General features: G+C 37.1%; 1 protein-coding gene across 1 annotated transcript in view; it reads left to right on the top strand.

Annotated features, from left to right (window-relative positions):
• LOC139685913 (cell adhesion molecule Dscam2-like) overlaps positions 1–17,495 on the top strand; it is a 680,584-nt gene that overhangs the window by 173,626 nt on the left and 489,463 nt on the right. The window contains exon 2 of the mRNA XM_071583048.1: positions 2,092–2,291. Coding sequence (XP_071439149.1) covers positions 2,243–2,291 — 49 coding nt within the window. The 5' untranslated portion in view covers positions 2,092–2,242. The remainder of the gene's footprint in view (positions 1–2,091; positions 2,292–17,495) is intronic.

Genomic DNA, 17,495 nt, shown 5'->3' on the forward strand with positions numbered 1-17,495 from the left:
ATGATAGTAAGTTTTTCAACCCGGATATCTTTCTAAAGTTTTTCTATGCCATTAGTCACTCAACAGCTTGTACTTAATTTTGAAGTAGTTTTGATTCCGACACCGTTCTGTTCTAATTAATATTTTTTTAAATACGCACTAATTTTCGCGATCTATTCTATTGTTGAGTGAGAACTATTCCGCTACAAAACTACAGAAATCCATCTATGAAGTCATACCTTTTCATTATATTTTGTTAAAAACTTTTTTTTGTAACAAAAGTTTTTACACAACAACTTTACGTTTTTGCGTGAAAAAATTTTACGCAAAAAAATGTACGAGTCCAAATATTGAACTTGAGGATTAATATCACTTACCTCGTCCAACAGGCTTAATGATCTAAGTTTCAATACTCCGTTTCTTCCTTAGAGTGCGGTGGGATGGGAAATGAAGAGATAAAATACATTCATCCTGTACAATCACTGGAACATTTTCTTTGAAACGAAATACATCTGCTGCGGAAGTGAGTTCGGATATTGAGGCTAAAAGTTTTATTATCCCGATTTGCAAACTACGAACATTAAATAAGACTAGTTTCTTCTAAAATTATATTAAATCACAGTAGCATTTTTTCCATTTCATCTGTTCTGTTTTAATTATTTGTTACCAAAATAAATCTTATTTTATGCCAAATTCCCCTTTCAACATACTACATTTAACTAACTTAGAGGAGTCTTTATCTTCTGTATTGTTTCTCCTTGCGTTTTTTCTCTTGATTCCATGCCACGTACGTATTGTTCCTCCCTCAAGCCCATCGTATTGTGGCATATGATATAGTTTCTGCCAGGTCAAAATAAAAAGTTAAATTGGCCAATCCCAGAGTAAATATCAACGCCCGATTCTAACTCACCTTAAAGCGACGGATACTACTGTTTGACACTAACATGTGCCTCTTGCTAGCAATGAACTTGTTTAAGTCTGGCAATATGAACGAGAATATTTATTGAAACTTCTTACTGTTCTTCTGATATATGATCTTTGAATGCATGAACACGTACAATTGGAATACATAGATTCATGAACAGGAGCGGATTTAAACCGGAAAATATCATGAAAAAAGTTTCAGTAAACTCACTATAGTTGTATATATCTGGTAATACAACAAGAAATATCATGATTTCTAAGACAAAAATTTAATCCACTAAACCCACTCCTTATCAGCGATCAAATGTAACAGTAAGTGTACTGTAAAGTTTAATGTTGTTATCTGAGATCACATTACACTACATACATACATTAAAATCAAATTTCATTCCGGTATGTTCAGTCTTGAAGCCTTTCAACATTAATTTATTGCTGAATTCTTTTAATAAGAAATAAGTGAATGGCTCTCCTTTCCATTAAGAAACGCTAAGTTCTATTCTACTAACTCCCGCTTTCTTGGTTGAGTACTTCCAATTCCTTGAGGTGAATATTATTATTCAGCATTGAACATTTTTGTTAGATTTCATTTTCTAATCAACTTAGAAATACAATTTTACCTAAACGCAATTATTACTATAGAAACTAACGCGAAAAATAACATCGCAAGTCGGAGATCTATTTCTGTATCGTAAAAATCTATCCGTCGAGCACTTGCAGTAGATCCTTGTTTCGATCTGGTTAAAATGCCAATGCAAAGGAAATTCTTTATTTTCGTAATATGTACTTGCAGGAAGTTTTATTTCAAGCAGTCAGATACAAAAGTTTACGGGTGAAAGTTGGGGCTCATTTACCAAGAATATTTTTCTATCATTTCTTACTATATTCACTCCGTGTTTATTGAATCCAAAAGTATAAACAATTTCATTGTAAAAACAATTAATTCATGTGAACTTTAAAAATTATAAAATATTTCTTTAAATTCCCTGTTCAAATCTAAAATTAACACCATACTTGGATAGGTACTTTTAGCATATCATTATCATCATCTATAGTATAATAGATTCTAGTTCAATTTTCGGTGTCGGAATTTTGCGGCTATGTCTCACGAAAAAGGAGTACGGGAAAAGGCACTTTCATTTACAAATGGAATGCACCTCACCATTAATGATCTCCACTTCACCTTCGCAGGGAGCCTGTCACAACTGAGTGAGCATCACTATAGGCGGGTTTGAAGCTGTGACTGCAGTCGCGAGGTATCGCTCCCCTTGCCACGCAACAATGGCTTGCTGAGCAGACCCGCTTCTCCTACACCGCCGAGTCAACCCTTCCCAGACTCAAGATGAAGGCCGTCATCTACTTCCTTTGTGTGGCGCTTCTCAACGGGCAAGGTAAGGCATAGTCTTTTTTAACAGCTGCTTGCATTTTCTTCGTTATTTTTTTTGTTTTTGTTTTGCTTTACACTTACCTCAAACTTTTTTTTGCGTTCTATGAAATTATTTAGGTGAATTCATACACATATCCTTTTATAGAAATATGTGTATACGTAATATAAAAGTTCAAAAATACATAGGGTTTGTTTTATTAGAGCGGCCATCTCACTATACAGAAGAACATTTGAGTAAGTCTAAGAACGAATCAAGCAGTGATATCTGCTGTACGCTCAAATGATTTAAGAAATGATGTATTTTAAAGGAAGAACGAATTCCTATTTGTTGTCAAGCAGAATGCATCAACAGATGAATTGCAAAATGTTAAATAAATTGGCTAAGTTATTCGAGTTAAGTATCATTGCATTAACTAAATTTGGCCTCTATTAGAGGTGAATAAAATTAAGGTTAAACAATTTTTTTCTTCCCATTGTGATGGCAGCACGCGCAGATATCGTCTTTCTCGCATTAACTGATGTGACTCCCTGAATATGTAGAATCCTGCCGATTTACCGTCTCTTCGATAACTATTTCGCTTAAATCCTTACTAATAGGAATTTTAGCAGTTTGATCATGAAGTGTCGGGTATTCCTTTCCAAGACGAAATTCATTTCGAAGGTCTTCCTGATAATGAAGTAGTTTTACTTTAAGAGGGAAATTATCAAAGTCAACTGTGATACGGCTCAACTAAGGATTAAGCCCTTAACTATCGAGACCAGGTTTTGGAGGGTATGGTGGCGAGGGATGAGGCTTTTCTTTTTGCCGAGGTGTTGTAATCGAGTGGAGTGGCTTATGCGTGGCTGATTCACGGGAAATCAAAGCTTTTTTACTTCTCGGGGAAGTGGGTTTTGTTTGAGACAAGGGAAGGGAAGGCGGCAGGATCTTGTGTTCTCGATGGCGAACTAAGGAAAGGAGGGGGTTGGGACAGGGGGGACTCATAGCAATGATGAAGGTTCACGGGGGTGATGTAGTTAGTGGCGTGGATGAGAAGGGGGCGTGGGGATATGAAAGACGGAGAGAGAAGTGGTTTGGCAGAGAGAGTGGGATGGTGGAAAGTGGGGTTAGGGAGCGATTGTAGGAGAGCAGGGCTTAATTTCTTAGGAGGGAATGGAAACGCCAAACCAATGGATCGATCGCCAGATTTAATCGCTTTTGATATACGCGTTTATGCATCCGCTCGAAAGATATTGGTCGATTACCGGATGGGAAATAAAAATAGGAAAGCGATTCGGGCGCAATGCAAATGTAAAACTGTTTAGCATGAATTTGGTCCTCTGTGTTTGTTCCTCGTGACAGCGGCCGGATTCTAATATTTAGTTATTCACGATCAATGTTTACTTATTATTTTATTCTACGATTTGATTTGTTTTCCAATTTTCAAGAAATACGGTGGAAATGCTACAATGTTTAAATATTATTTGAAATTAATGACGGATAGCATAAAAAATCTCTCTTATTCGAAAAACGTTTAAGCATAACTATTTCTATTAATGGATAAGATTTGGTGAAGTTAAATCCCGACAATCTATAATTTAATGAACAATTTGAAAAGTTTTGTTCTCAAATTTTGAGACCAATTTCAAATTTGTGAATTTGGCCATTCGTTCTCCCATGAATGCATTTAAATCAGCCATAAAGACAGAAAAATGGGACATAAAATGCCAGATTCAGCCTCTTATCTCTTGACATAGCATGAGAAACTCCACTGGCATTGAACTCAACTGAAGGCATTATGGCTACGCCAAGAACAGACCCGTTGGTGAGGGGGGGAAATATTATTTAAATCGACAGAGTGACGTGAAGGAGCGATGTTTACGGACTTTTAAGGTTGAAAGTTCCCCCTAGTTGGAAGAGGAGGGCGGAAGGGTGTAGGGCGAAGATACCTCTAAGATGATAATGTGGGATATGAGAAGCGTAATTGTAGAGTACTCTGGGCTTAATATTATATACATCGGCCGTATCGAAGTTTGAAACGTTCTAACGGGTGACGATAACGTTCTGGCCGTGCTGCTGCCGGCGATGGGCCCTTGCACACGAGCGTGGGAGCCAACGGAGCCGAGAGGGATGGGTTAGCACCTGTGGGGTGGGTAGCGGCGGGTGCCGCGACACGACACGTCTGCTTGAAGGAAAGCGTTGCAGAATGGAGCTGGAAGGGATTGTGGGTGAAGGGATGGTGAATAGGAACGGGGAAGAGAAGGCAGCCGAGTGAGTGTCAAGGGAGAGTGTTTAATTTTCGGTTGGGCATTATTTTTCGGGTCGGGGTTGGAGGGGCGGGGCCTTAGTACTGCGGTAGTTAATGTACGGCAGCAAGTGAATGCATGTTCACGCTATTGGAGATGTCAGGGTTAGGCGAGGCTGAGTTTGTACCGTAGTGGAAACACGGTTGTCATTCACCACAGCTAGGAGCGTGAGGTGTGTGGGATGGGAGCTGGGTTAGAAGGTGCTTATTGTGTGCGCCATCAACTGTATGAATTTTCTGGTTCCCGTGCCATGGCTGGAGGCAGATACAATTCCTGTAACGCCGAAGTGTCGTGTTGAAATAAGTTTTGCGGTAACATATCCTTCCCAACAATTTGAAACAATTTTTAGGAGAATGCATGCATGTTAACCATCCTCTCAAATAATTGTCCCGCGTTCTTTTCTTTCACTTAACAATACATGAAAGTGCTCACTTAAAATCTCAATCGGAAAAAAACTGGTTGGTTTGGCTAAAAAATTCAGAGCAGATATTTTGCATTAATATGATCAACAAGATATCAGGTATTAAAATCTTTTTGTAGACATGTGGATCGTAGCAAAAATGTTCAAGGTTTTTATGATTACAATTATGCTTACATTCTTGAATATTTTGTTTGACACACTATAAATCTCATTTTTTAAGTAATCAAACGATCCTTCCTTCACATGAAACCCTTTTATAAAAAAATACTAGTTTTTTTTAAGAATAACGCAGATAATGACCCATTCATTTGCATCGTTTCTTGTTTCTTTATTAAATCAGTAAATTCTGAATGCGCGTAAGAAATGTTTATCATACCTTAGCTACAAGGCTAGGAATGTGTACAATTTAGTTCTAATATTTCTATTATAAATAGATATCATCGAAAATAAATATAAGTTCTAAAATGTGTTCCAAGAGATTAAATTTTTATTTCCTTACTCTAAGGTCTAAGGTATTCTGCATTCTTGTTTGTATTATTTCACCTCATTTTTCAAATCGAGAATTATAATCGAAGATCCCTCCATGTTAAAATTTTAAAAAAGCAATGATCCATTCAATCTCATTATTCCAAACAAACAAAAATATTTCCCAATTGACATTGTAATTATCTTATTCAACACATACGCAGTACGGTATTCATCCTAACGCAAACTATAATTACAAAGCCAAATTTACAATTGCCACTACGAAAACAAACTTCGTCACGGACTAAATCCAACAACAGAATGCATTTTATTGATTATGAAACTAAAGTGTGAATGGAAATCTATTTGTTTAAATAGGATATTATTACTTTGCAAAAGGTTAACTTTACCTTAGAATAAATCCTCTTGGTCTCGATTACATGCATTTTCCACATTAATTGAAAACAACATATTCTTTGACTTTGACGCTAGAACGCACCATAAAGGTCCATTTGAAACTACTCTTGGTCTAGTAAATGTTTAAAATTTGACTCTGAAAATGAGCTCTCCAGCCGTTTTATTTTCTCGTTCCTTTTTCTTACCAGCCTCTGCTTCCAAAGTTCCGCTCTTCACTTTCATTTATCTGCTTGATTAATTCTTTCCAATTTTCCTTTATATTGTCTGTAGTCCATTGTTCCTTCCTTATTGTTTAATGTACCATAAGAGTTTTATCCTAAAGTAAAATATAAAATAATTTTATCTATATTTTCAACATTTTTAATATAATTCTTAATTTTTGTTTTTCTATTTTGATTATCCACCCTTTTCATTCAAATTCTTCTTTTACAAAAACAGTCATTTTGTCATATCTTATTTTCATTATTTATATCTCGTCCATATCTTGATGTAAATTAAAAGAGTAGAACAAGTGTATGATCTAATTGAGTATTTTTTGAATATTCTATGGATTTATGGCTACATGTTCTTTTCTGTTTTCATCTGTTTCCCTTGCCTTCCTTGCTCGTGTTTCACTTCAGTCTCACTAGATTTTTGTCCTTCCGATGCTAATTTTTCTGCTGCTGCTGCAAATAATTTATTCCTTATTTCCAGTATTAGCTTCCGTAGTAACTTGCTGGCGTTATCGTCTCATCTCTTTTGGAAAACCGTTATTTCAATTTTTATGCACATAAATTAATCTTTCTCCACTATCTTTTCCTCGGAGGGAAACATTCTCAACCAATTTTCTTTCTTCGCTTCCAATATTGCTACGTCATCAGCAAAGGATAATGTGCCATTCATTTCTCGGTACACATGAATCCCAGCGTTCAGTTATATCTATAATTATTTTTAGTTATTCATCAAAATGCTTAAGAACTTGCGTATAAAGATGTATTTTTCGTCTTCCTTTTTGACTATTGATTTAAAAATATTGTAGACAGCAATAATCGAACGAACAGTTGTGAGCACTACAAATTACTGTTTCTTCATGTTTCTCCAAGCTTCTCTTTCACAGTTCCGCTAGTCCAATTTCCGTACGTTTAACACATTCCATCCCAGCCAAAGCTATCTGATGCAAATCTCTACACCAACGAATACGATGAGTGTTGACTATCGCTTCATCTTGGTTCATTCAAGTCGTGAGAATTATTCCAACTCAACACCTTCGACATTATATTGTTGTAATCTATTCAATTGTACCCTTATTTCCAAAAGTCAAACACTATTATAGGAAAAATGTTTTGGAAATAATTTCTCTCGCTTTCCAAATGATATCAAAAAGTTCTCATTAAGTTTTCCAGTCGTGAGATGAAAGTTTAATATTTTTTATTTTGTTTAACTACATTTTTATAACTATATTTTTTATAACTACCGGGTGTTCTTTAATTGGCAGTTATTTGAAATCTATTGAGGGTTTAATATATTGTTAAAATCCATTAAAATATAGTATTCGAGCGCTTTTCAAATGACAACAATCCATCGACAACGATAGAGTTATTGCTTAATTTTATTATGGGATTGTAAAATTATATTTACTTGCATAATTAATATTAAATGATTAAAGCCACGGTGCAAATATTTTTCTGGGATAGGTTAATCCATGCCCAACTTCATCTCATATTGCATCAAAAACCAATATAAAGCAATGTCATTTTTTATGTTTGTTTATACTTGGGTTTCCAATTTACCGTAGCCAAAGTACGTTATTAACGATAACATTTTCGTTTAAAATATTAGATTTATATTATTTTGATAGTTAAATTATTTTTACTTATATCCATATAATATTATTATTATTATTGAATAATTTTCAAATCACAGGATGTTTTCTAACTAATTTTCAAATTCCATTGAGAAAGTTAGAGCAGCTGGGTAATTTATTTCCATGAGCATATTACTGTGCCAAATGCATCTGCGGTAAACATAAAGCTGTTGTGCAATGTTTCATGTATTTCAGTTATTATTTAATCCACTTTTATGAAATGAGAGGTAATTAATTTGCATGAATAGGACAAGCTATTGGTTTAATAGCTTTTCCATTTGAGTGGAATTAATTGAGTCAGCTCCCAGCCTAAGAAATGTGGGGTAGAGAATTTAGGTCATCGAGACATGGGCACTGTAGATGCTATTCCACCGGACAAATTTAGTGGATCTAGCGAACTCTGGACTATTTCTTCTCTCACCCCTTTAGTATGACCCAAACCGAGGCTGGCCAACTAAGATCTCCGCTTCTTCGAGCGAAATCCTCACTCCTTCGCTCGAAATGTCCTTTTCCACGACCCCTCCCTCGCTCCCGCCCCCACACCAATTTTCCCCCGGCCCCTCTCTTCCCTCCCTCCTGCCACCCTTGCTCGCCCGCTCCAACCACCACCCCTCAGCCCCCACGGCCCGCTGCGGCCTCCTCCTCGCTCCGCTTACTGCCACGCAATTTCCGGGCCAGTGATTACCACCGTCACTCCTTCGCCTTGAAAGGATGCTCGGAGGTGGGGAAGGCCGGGGGTGTGGAGAAGGGTACAAGAGCCGAGAAGGGAGGTGACGGGTGGCGGAGGAGGGTTTAAGGGTGGAGTGACGAAGGAAGGAGGGTTGCGTGTGTTGGTGTCGGTGGTAACCATCTGTGGGGAGAGAGGTGTGTTGGGAGCGGGCAACTTCATACGGCACAAGATGCCTGGAATCATCCGCGGCTCCTGCGGAGGCTAAGAATGTTATGGCAGGGCGTAGGTGCTGTTCGTAGAGAAGAGTGAAGGATTTAGTGGGATAGATGGGTATAAAAGATTCCTGTGGGTGTTTGTGTAGGGGGGAGTAGGGGGAATACGAGCTAGCGGTCATGAGGGGTGGGGCAAATGGATGCTGCCAAGGTGTGGACGGGAACGGTGGAGTTGAGAATCCTCCACCACCGACGGCATTCGAATCATGTGATGCAGTTACCAAAGTCAACGGGCCGCGGCAGTCAACTTTGCGGGAAAATTTAACGAATATTCCTGGGAAATTATTTAAGGAATCACGTTGAACTTTCTAGGAAAGAAAATATTAATATATTTCGATCATTAGAAGACCTTATAATTGAGGGATATAAATATTATTAAGGTATTACCAGTGAAGTTAATTGTAATTCCGTGGTTTAAACTGAAATGTGTAGGTGGAATTACATTTCAAATATGCCAATAACTCTCGTGTTTGATGGGTTCTCATCCCAAACAAAACACGGATATGGCAGCATGTATATATATATATATATACATGCTGCCATAGAGTTGAAAAAAAAAAAATATATATATATATATATATATATATATATATATATATATATATATATAATAAACATATTTATTAATGTGTATAATATATAGATAGATATAGATATATATAAACATATTTATTTTTTGTGTATAATATGAAAATTTCAATTGAATTTAAGAATTTTTTATGCCGTACAGAATGCCAGAATGAGCTATCGCGCTTCCGATTCCACATCAAAAAATGGAACAAATACTTTTTTTCGATGAACCAAGTAAGTCATTTATTGACGACTAAAAGTGCGCCTTGATAAACATAATTATGCAATTTTCCCATAAACAAATTATCAGTTCTCCCTTGAATACTTGAATGCATGTAATGTTTTATAAATACATGTTTTAATACAGAATAGTTGTCACATTACTAACTTATTTATCAAATTTCATTGTCATCATTTTCATCAGAAACATCATTTTCTATCATGCAATTCTGCACTCATCGGGTACCACAATATAATGAATTCAACAATTTTTGTTTTCGTCGTATCTACACTACTCCATATTTAGAAGATGTTTCAAAATACAGACGTATTAAGCCTTAAATGAGTGTCTTTAAAACATATTCAGTAATTTTTCTCTTCTCCTAAACAAATTGAAAATTATTCCCCAATGTCAATGGTCATCACATTTCCCATTACTCTCTATAAATTCATAATTTTTTTTCAGTAATTTTCAATATTTGCCTTTGGATTTCTGTTCGTGAAAATACCGGACGCCATCAGGAGTGCGATTTATCATTTATGATTCTCATGAAATGATTTTGGCATCTAACTGATCAGTCTTATCAAAACAAATTCCGATCAGAATATCTGGTTAACTATGACACGGTTCTTATTATTAAATAAACACCAACGAATAACCTGATAAACGGTACAAATTTTTTTGGAAGAAATAGGTTTAAACTAATTTTGTGTTACTTCTGAAAAATTGCAAATTACTTAAAGAATTATCACCATTGCATAATTATTTAACACTATTGCATTGATCTTCGGTAAGATATGATTAATCAGAGGTTTTCAATACATTATGTTATATACAGTATAATGTATTGAATGTATTTATGTAATGTATGTATGTATGTATGTATATATATACACATATACATTTTGCATTATATACATACATATATACGGTTTGGTAGGTGATGGTAGAGTTCACCCAGTACTAAGCCCGACGGCGTGTGAAAATCACCCATCAGGGTATGGGGGCTAGTTCCTTTCCCTGTACCGGTTATGGTTTCCCAGGTTGATCTGGTACCTGAAAAATCACATAGCTTGGGTAGAGCTGCAGGTGCCCAGAGACTCCTCCGGTCAATAGTCCAACGCTCTACCCCCTGGACCATCGCGACCCGCGGTATACGTATGCATAAAAGATTCATGATAAACACCAATCGTATACCTATTTTAAATCCCTATAACATAGCTATAAATATTTCAAGGTTTATTCATGAACTATCACGAGAATAACCGTTGTAATTTTTTAACTCTGACGTCCAAAGATTTTATATAAATGATATTTGACACAATAAATCTCTTCAATTAAGCTTAAATATTCAGTGCAGCTGTTGAAGTAAGAACATATTTACTGGGACAAAAAATATACTTCCCGGTCGGCTTGACAATGATCGCATATAAGAAAACAAAGTAATCTCATGAAGTCAACGAATCCATGCAAGAATTAACTCCACAATGCGAACTACCACACATTTTTAAGAGCTACCTGTCAGTTTACAAGCCTTCGTCGTTTTCTCGCGTAGAACTCTATGACTATGAGATTTGTGTACTAACATTTCTCACCTAAACCCTTTAGAGATGGCGTGTTGCTGATAAGGCTCTATACTATTTTTAACATTGTTGACCTGTATATGTAAGAAATTTTAGCAAGTGTAACGTAGTGTGTAGTGTAGCAATACTCGCACGCCACCTCTGGTGATGTACAGTAAGCCCATAAATTTTACGCTGTGGTTTTCGAATGGTAACATCTGATCACTTTTATATATATATATATATATATATATATATATATATATATATATATATATATATATATATATATATAAGTGATCAGATTTTTTTACGTTTTTCTGTGTTTTTGTCTTTGCCCACTAGTGCTAACATCATATACATTTATTTACGTCCGTGAGACTTTCACAAAAGTCTCACAGAATATTTATATATATATATATATATATTTATTTATTTATATTTAACTCATCAGAAGAAAGAAGGCTCGATCCAGAAACGAGAGGGAGAAGAAGTGAATCGGCTTGTCCCATGAGCAAGACTCATATACTCTCTGCTTCTGATTTCGCGTTGGTTTCCCGCATTGGATATTTGTTCGTGTCATGATAGGAATTTTTCTAAATTGAGTCCATTTTGCGGTTTCTCCATTGCAATGCTCAATAGCAGTTGTGGGGTAGCCCACAGAACTCCAGGGTATTTGGGTCTTTGGTCAGTGGCGCCGAGTTTGAGTAAAACTGAGGTGCCCGAGAGACTGATGATTCACCACGTTTTGGAATGCAAATGGGTGAGTTTCAAGGGGTTGGAATCAAGGTAGCACGCCCTCCCCAGGAGTTGGGAGAAGAATTGTAAGCAATGCTCATCTCACGGTTGAACGTTAAGGCTCCGCGTTCCTCCGTCCCGGGGATGCTAACGTTTCCCTTTCTTTCCCTCCTTCCTTTCATTCTCACTTGCCGGTGCGAGAAAAAGTGTTTGGAGTAAGGTGAGCGTGAAGAAGTACGCCTTCCCTGTCTGCCAACAGCGATTCCTCACGCTGAGCGCCCATGAATGGGTTTCCGGAGCAGACATCCGTAGCAGCACTTTGGGAATGAAGTAAAATCATTCCCGATTGGATTTGCGACGCGCTGCAGTATCTGCAGATGCTCCTTTGTCAAAGAGAAGTCAATTGGTAGGATTGAAGGAAGAAACGAACTACGTAGCAGCTCCTGGACAGCTGACGAAGACAAAGTGTCTGGGAGATAATGAACTTCTCTCTTTCAAGTTAAAACCTTCGTAAATCTTCAATCTTCGGAAAACTACGAACAATGGTCTCCATTAACATTTCCGTAAAAAAAATAGCTTACTGTGAATTCTTTTCATTGCATCAACAATTATTATTTCCGGCGAGTTTTAAAATAGGAAACTAATACATATCTGAATGAACTAGAATTATCATTAACCTCATAAGTGAATGAAAATACGATTGCTTGTTTTAACGATTTTTCTTGCTCCCGATAAGTTATCTGAATACCGAAATCTTATTATTTGCGACTTTAAAACCGTGTGCTTTTGCGTTTAAGTATGCTAAACATCCCAACACTGTATTGATCTATTTTACAGGTTTCAAAATATTTTTTAGCTTAGGTCTGTGTTTTCTTTTTCCTTAAGAATAGGTTTTCTTTCTATTTATTTCAGTATTTCTCATTGGCGCGACAGTTTTCTCTTGACCGAACTACACGGAGTTAATTTTTTTACCTTGAAATATATTTCTAGTTCTCTTTCTAGTCGGGTAACTATTTTCCATTCAGCCAAATAATCAGCGTTGAATGTATGATGTGATGGAGTTCCTGAGAATAAATAACAACTGAATGACGAGGAAAACTAAAAACATAATTGTTAGTCGTAATTTCTGTCCCCAAGAGACATCCTAAATTATAACTGTATATATTCTTATTTTCGGGTCAATATAGAGCTCTCTGAATAGTTGACTGACAGAATGCGTTAGAGGACGTGAGTGCCATCGGAAGAGACCCTTCCCCGCCCCGCCCAACCCCAGCATGTTATTCCACGGCTCTCCACATTTCCCTTCGCTTCAATCTCACCCTTGATATATCCTCTTCCCGATTTCATAAGCTAGGGTCGGCTGAGTTTCATTGTCGGCGATTGGGTTCAAGAATTCAATTTGCGGAATATATATCAAAATATTTTACCATATGATACACTCACCGAGATAATAACTTGCCCTTCTTACTAACCCATTCGAGCATGAGTGGTGAATTTTATACCCTCATCCCATACATTCAACTTTGAAGGTAAAACAAAAAAATATGAATAGAAAACACGTAAAAGGAAATTCACATTTAAGAAAGTTTGAGCTTTTGGCCTTCCTCTGGTCAGACTGGATGGTTTTGGGAGGCAGGAAGGCGCTGGGGCGCAGGATAATGCGGGTTGTGCTGTGAAGGAGGGGAAGATATATGTTTACGTGTGTGCTCGCGCGAAATTTAAAAGCGTTCGGCATATTTAGATGTTTAAAGCTGTTAGGTAATGTAATGATGTTGCCGATAGAAAAAAAAGGATCGAATCTCACGAAACCTGCCGAGGAGCATTACGTTACTATAAGCAAGTCAGAGTTTTGACACACACACACACCAAAATCTCAGTTTTGCATTAGGATGGAAGTAAATTTCCAAGAAAAAAACAAACTCATAGAGTAAATCTCCAAGGAAACACCTGCTATTTTTACAGTATAATCCTGTGTGTCTACAATTTATGGAACTATTATCATTCCATTTTCTCTAAGGCAGAATAATAATCTCAAAACTGTGATTTAGCATTCTGTATGATGACAGAGTTGTTAGAATTTTTAGTTCATTTTATATTTCTAATGAAACTAATAATAGTTCAGACCAAAATCCGCGAATGCATTTCAGCAAAGTATAAAGATACCTAATTAATTATTGCCCACCTACCAGAAAATTGACACTGGAGAAAACTGAGATGATATGAGAAATGGCAGACAGTACGCTTGAAAGCTAGGATGAAATTTTAGGGTTTGATCCATGTTCTTGTATAAATGTTGCGATAATTGGTGATTTATGGGAATAAATGAGTGCTGTGGCATATTTATTTAGCATTAATCTAAAAACAGCACTTTTTCGCCTTTACATCGGACTATTAACAAAGATATGAGTGTAAAAAGCAATGGACCCACGATCACAAGCATCCAAACCCTTGGCGTAGGAAAAACCACTTATTTGAAAATCGAATCCATGGCCTTTGAGTTCGCAGACGAAGACTAGACCCTGCTATCATCGGGGCCGTTAAATTATCGTTTACCGTTGACTGCCGTTTCTGCATCATCACTATGATTGCCATTAAACTCCACAACACGAATGGCGCACTGTTTGCTGCGTTATCTCACAAACTCGCCCCTAACCCTAACAACTTTCCCGCCCCTTTCCCTGCGTGTTGGGGAAAAATTAACTCTACCTCCTTAACCCCTCAGGCCCCATTTTAACCATCTCCCTCCCCCTACCCACGTTATACTTGCTTACTTTGAAGCAAACGTCACCGGCGAATTCCTTGCTCCGACCAATGTTTTATTTATCATCACTTTTAGAAAACCGACTAGCATGTTCAATAGCCTCACCTTCACTGCCCACCAATACTAACCCCCTGCCACACTGTGCCCCCCCATTCGTGTGGCTTTAATCCGCGACTATCCTCGTTAATTCAGAGGAAGAGATTAGCGGGATTGGCGGTGGGTGGTAGGTTTGGGTGGAGGAGGGCTCTTGGGACGAGGTGGAAGGGGAGTGGTGAGAGCCGGTGAAAGAAGACGAGGTGGAGAGAGAGGCAGTCAAGAACGGACAAGTTTGACTCTTCTCCGCTGTGCCGTAGTAAACTGTTAGCGTGTCTTTCCTCCCCTACGGCCTCACCTACCCATCCCTTCCTCCTTCCACGACACCCTCTCTCGCCAGAGGCTAAAGCTTCGCCTATCTTTCCCTTGATAGGATGAGAGTTCATGATTCGCTCGGTCACACATTCCCATCCCGCATACACCCAGCTTTCACCTCCTTTCCACCCACGACTACCTCTGTGTCAACTCATTTACCCACCCTCTCATCCACAAAAATCCTTCCTTGTTACTTTACCAAACATTTGGAGCGCCTATCCAACTCCTGTCAAAGCCACGATTCTTCGAAATAGATTTTGGCCCAAGCTTAAGTGAATATAAGACGTTTGAATGGCAATGCATTTTCATTTTCCCGTCTGCCCCAGCTGAGATGTATTGGATTTTAAAATCTCATTCATTCCCATTAAGGGTAACATAGGCATCTTATTGATTGGGTCTGTTAAATTTATGGGCGTAATTGTCAATTTGTCAAGTAAAAAGCACTTTCGAGACATGTTGCATTTTAATGAATTGACTTTTAGTCTTAACTGCTCCTCTACGTAATTTCTTTTATCAAGGCTCTTGCACTATACAAAATAAGGCGGGATAGGAACTCATCCCATTCTTTGACTAAGGTTTATTATTAAAAAGCTTCGAGTCGTTTTTTTGTTACATGGTTTATATCCATGGGTTCTAATTAATTGCGCTCTGCAATTTTTATACGTTATTCTGCTCTTAGTTTTTGCATGAAATTTGTTTTCTAGCAGGTTTGCTTGAGTGAATGCGACCCTTCCACTAATTCAACCTTCCGGCCTTGGATTTAACTTTTTTCTGTTCCTAAAGTTCTTCTACACTCTTCCTCCAATGGAGAGTATATACTACCAGGGCAAAACAAATGTATTCATTCATTAATTCACCCTTTCACTTCACCAAAACACTTTTTCTGCTCGCTTTCCAGCGCATGGAAGCTCATTTGCGTTTTCGATCTCCCTCCCATCCGCTCCACTCTGCTTTGTCAGGAGAAACTGACTTGAAGATCTTAGTGCCTCCCCAACGGGGTATACTTTGCTCCCTCTCCCGTCCCCATCCCAGTGCTTATTTCCCCATTTCCCCCCTCATTCTCTCCTCACACACTCTCATTTTTCCTCAAATACTGACTCGATTATTCATCATTGCACCCCTTCCACACAGGTGATCCAATTTCATTCGATGTGTTAAAAAATTCTTCCCCGAAATCCCCACAGCGCAATGATTGAGCGTTTTCATTGGTAATCCACGAAGGGTGCCCAGTGAGCGAATCCTCACCCCTTTATAAACCCCTAAATACCACCACTGATGAGATACGCGAATTCGATGATGATTTATTTGGTTATTATAAACAAAAAACTAAGAATTAAATTCATAAATATATATGTATGTATATAATTTTTCATAAACAAGTAATTAATGAACATATATGAGATACAGCTAATGGGTTTTCATATAGTGAGTTGAACCAGGAGATCTTGGTTTCTAATTCATGTATTGGAAAATAGCTTATGGCGGCAGAGTCTACGCGAAACTTTTTATGACTATTTTATAAATGAGCAATATATTAGACTCGATGTCAAATATGACATTAACATCATAAATACTACCACCACTCCGGCTATTTGAGAAAATCACATCAGATAACTTTGAATGTTGTCGCAATCTATTTCCCAAATGAAATTGGATACTGAACCACTGTCGTCATTCTGAAACTAAAGCTACCCGTAGGGCTGTGAGGTAGATAAAGGAATAGCTGCCTTGTATAATATTTGCAACATGAATTGATGTCTAGTAATAATTTTAAAAGTAATTTTTCCGAGAATGAACATTACCTTGATTGTCTTCTGGACGCACAATACCAATAGTTTTACGTAAGTGTGTAGGTAATATTTCCCTATTCACGTATTCACCTTTCTTATCCCTTTCCTTTTTACCTTTTACCCCATCCTTGACTTGTGGCGTTAGCCAACTAATCTCATTTATACTTTGTTTAGAAAGGTAAACTGTTTACGGCTATTGGGGTTTTTCATTTATTCAATAATATTTCCATGCAAATTGGAAAGTCTTTTTGGGAAGGGTTTTTTTTAAATGGATGATGAGCTGAGTGTTTGGAACTTTAAAAATGTCTTGGGTTAAAATTAGCCCGAGATATCTCGAATTCCTCAACTAAACCCTATATTTAGGGATGTTCAGTGACTATAAACCTATTTACTAACAGCATGGATAAAAGAAGGCTAATGAATTAAAAGGTTAGTAAAGCAGCCTAAAATTTAAGTAAATATCAATACATTTCTAAAATATTGCCACGAAATATTAAAATTTGCGAAAATATGACAAATGAATTGTGTTGAATATGAAGATTTGAAATCAAATAAAAATATTTCAATTGATGGTAAAATATTTTAATGATCGGTATATTCAAAATATTTTAGTTCTTAAAAGTCGTTTATAACATCATATTTCACGCAGAGGGACGAAAAATAATTAATACTTAGATTTGATCACACAGGTAAAAATCATGACATTTGGTATTGATTTTTTTCCTTTTTTATAGGAACATATAACTAACTGTTTCCCTGTTCCAAATGGATTATAAATGATTCAAAAC

Source organism: Hetaerina americana, unplaced genomic scaffold (genome assembly GCF_022747635.1).
Source record: "Hetaerina americana unplaced genomic scaffold, ioHetAmer1.1.p SCAF_12, whole genome shotgun sequence".
Lineage (NCBI taxonomy): Eukaryota > Metazoa > Arthropoda > Insecta > Odonata > Calopterygidae > Hetaerina > Hetaerina americana.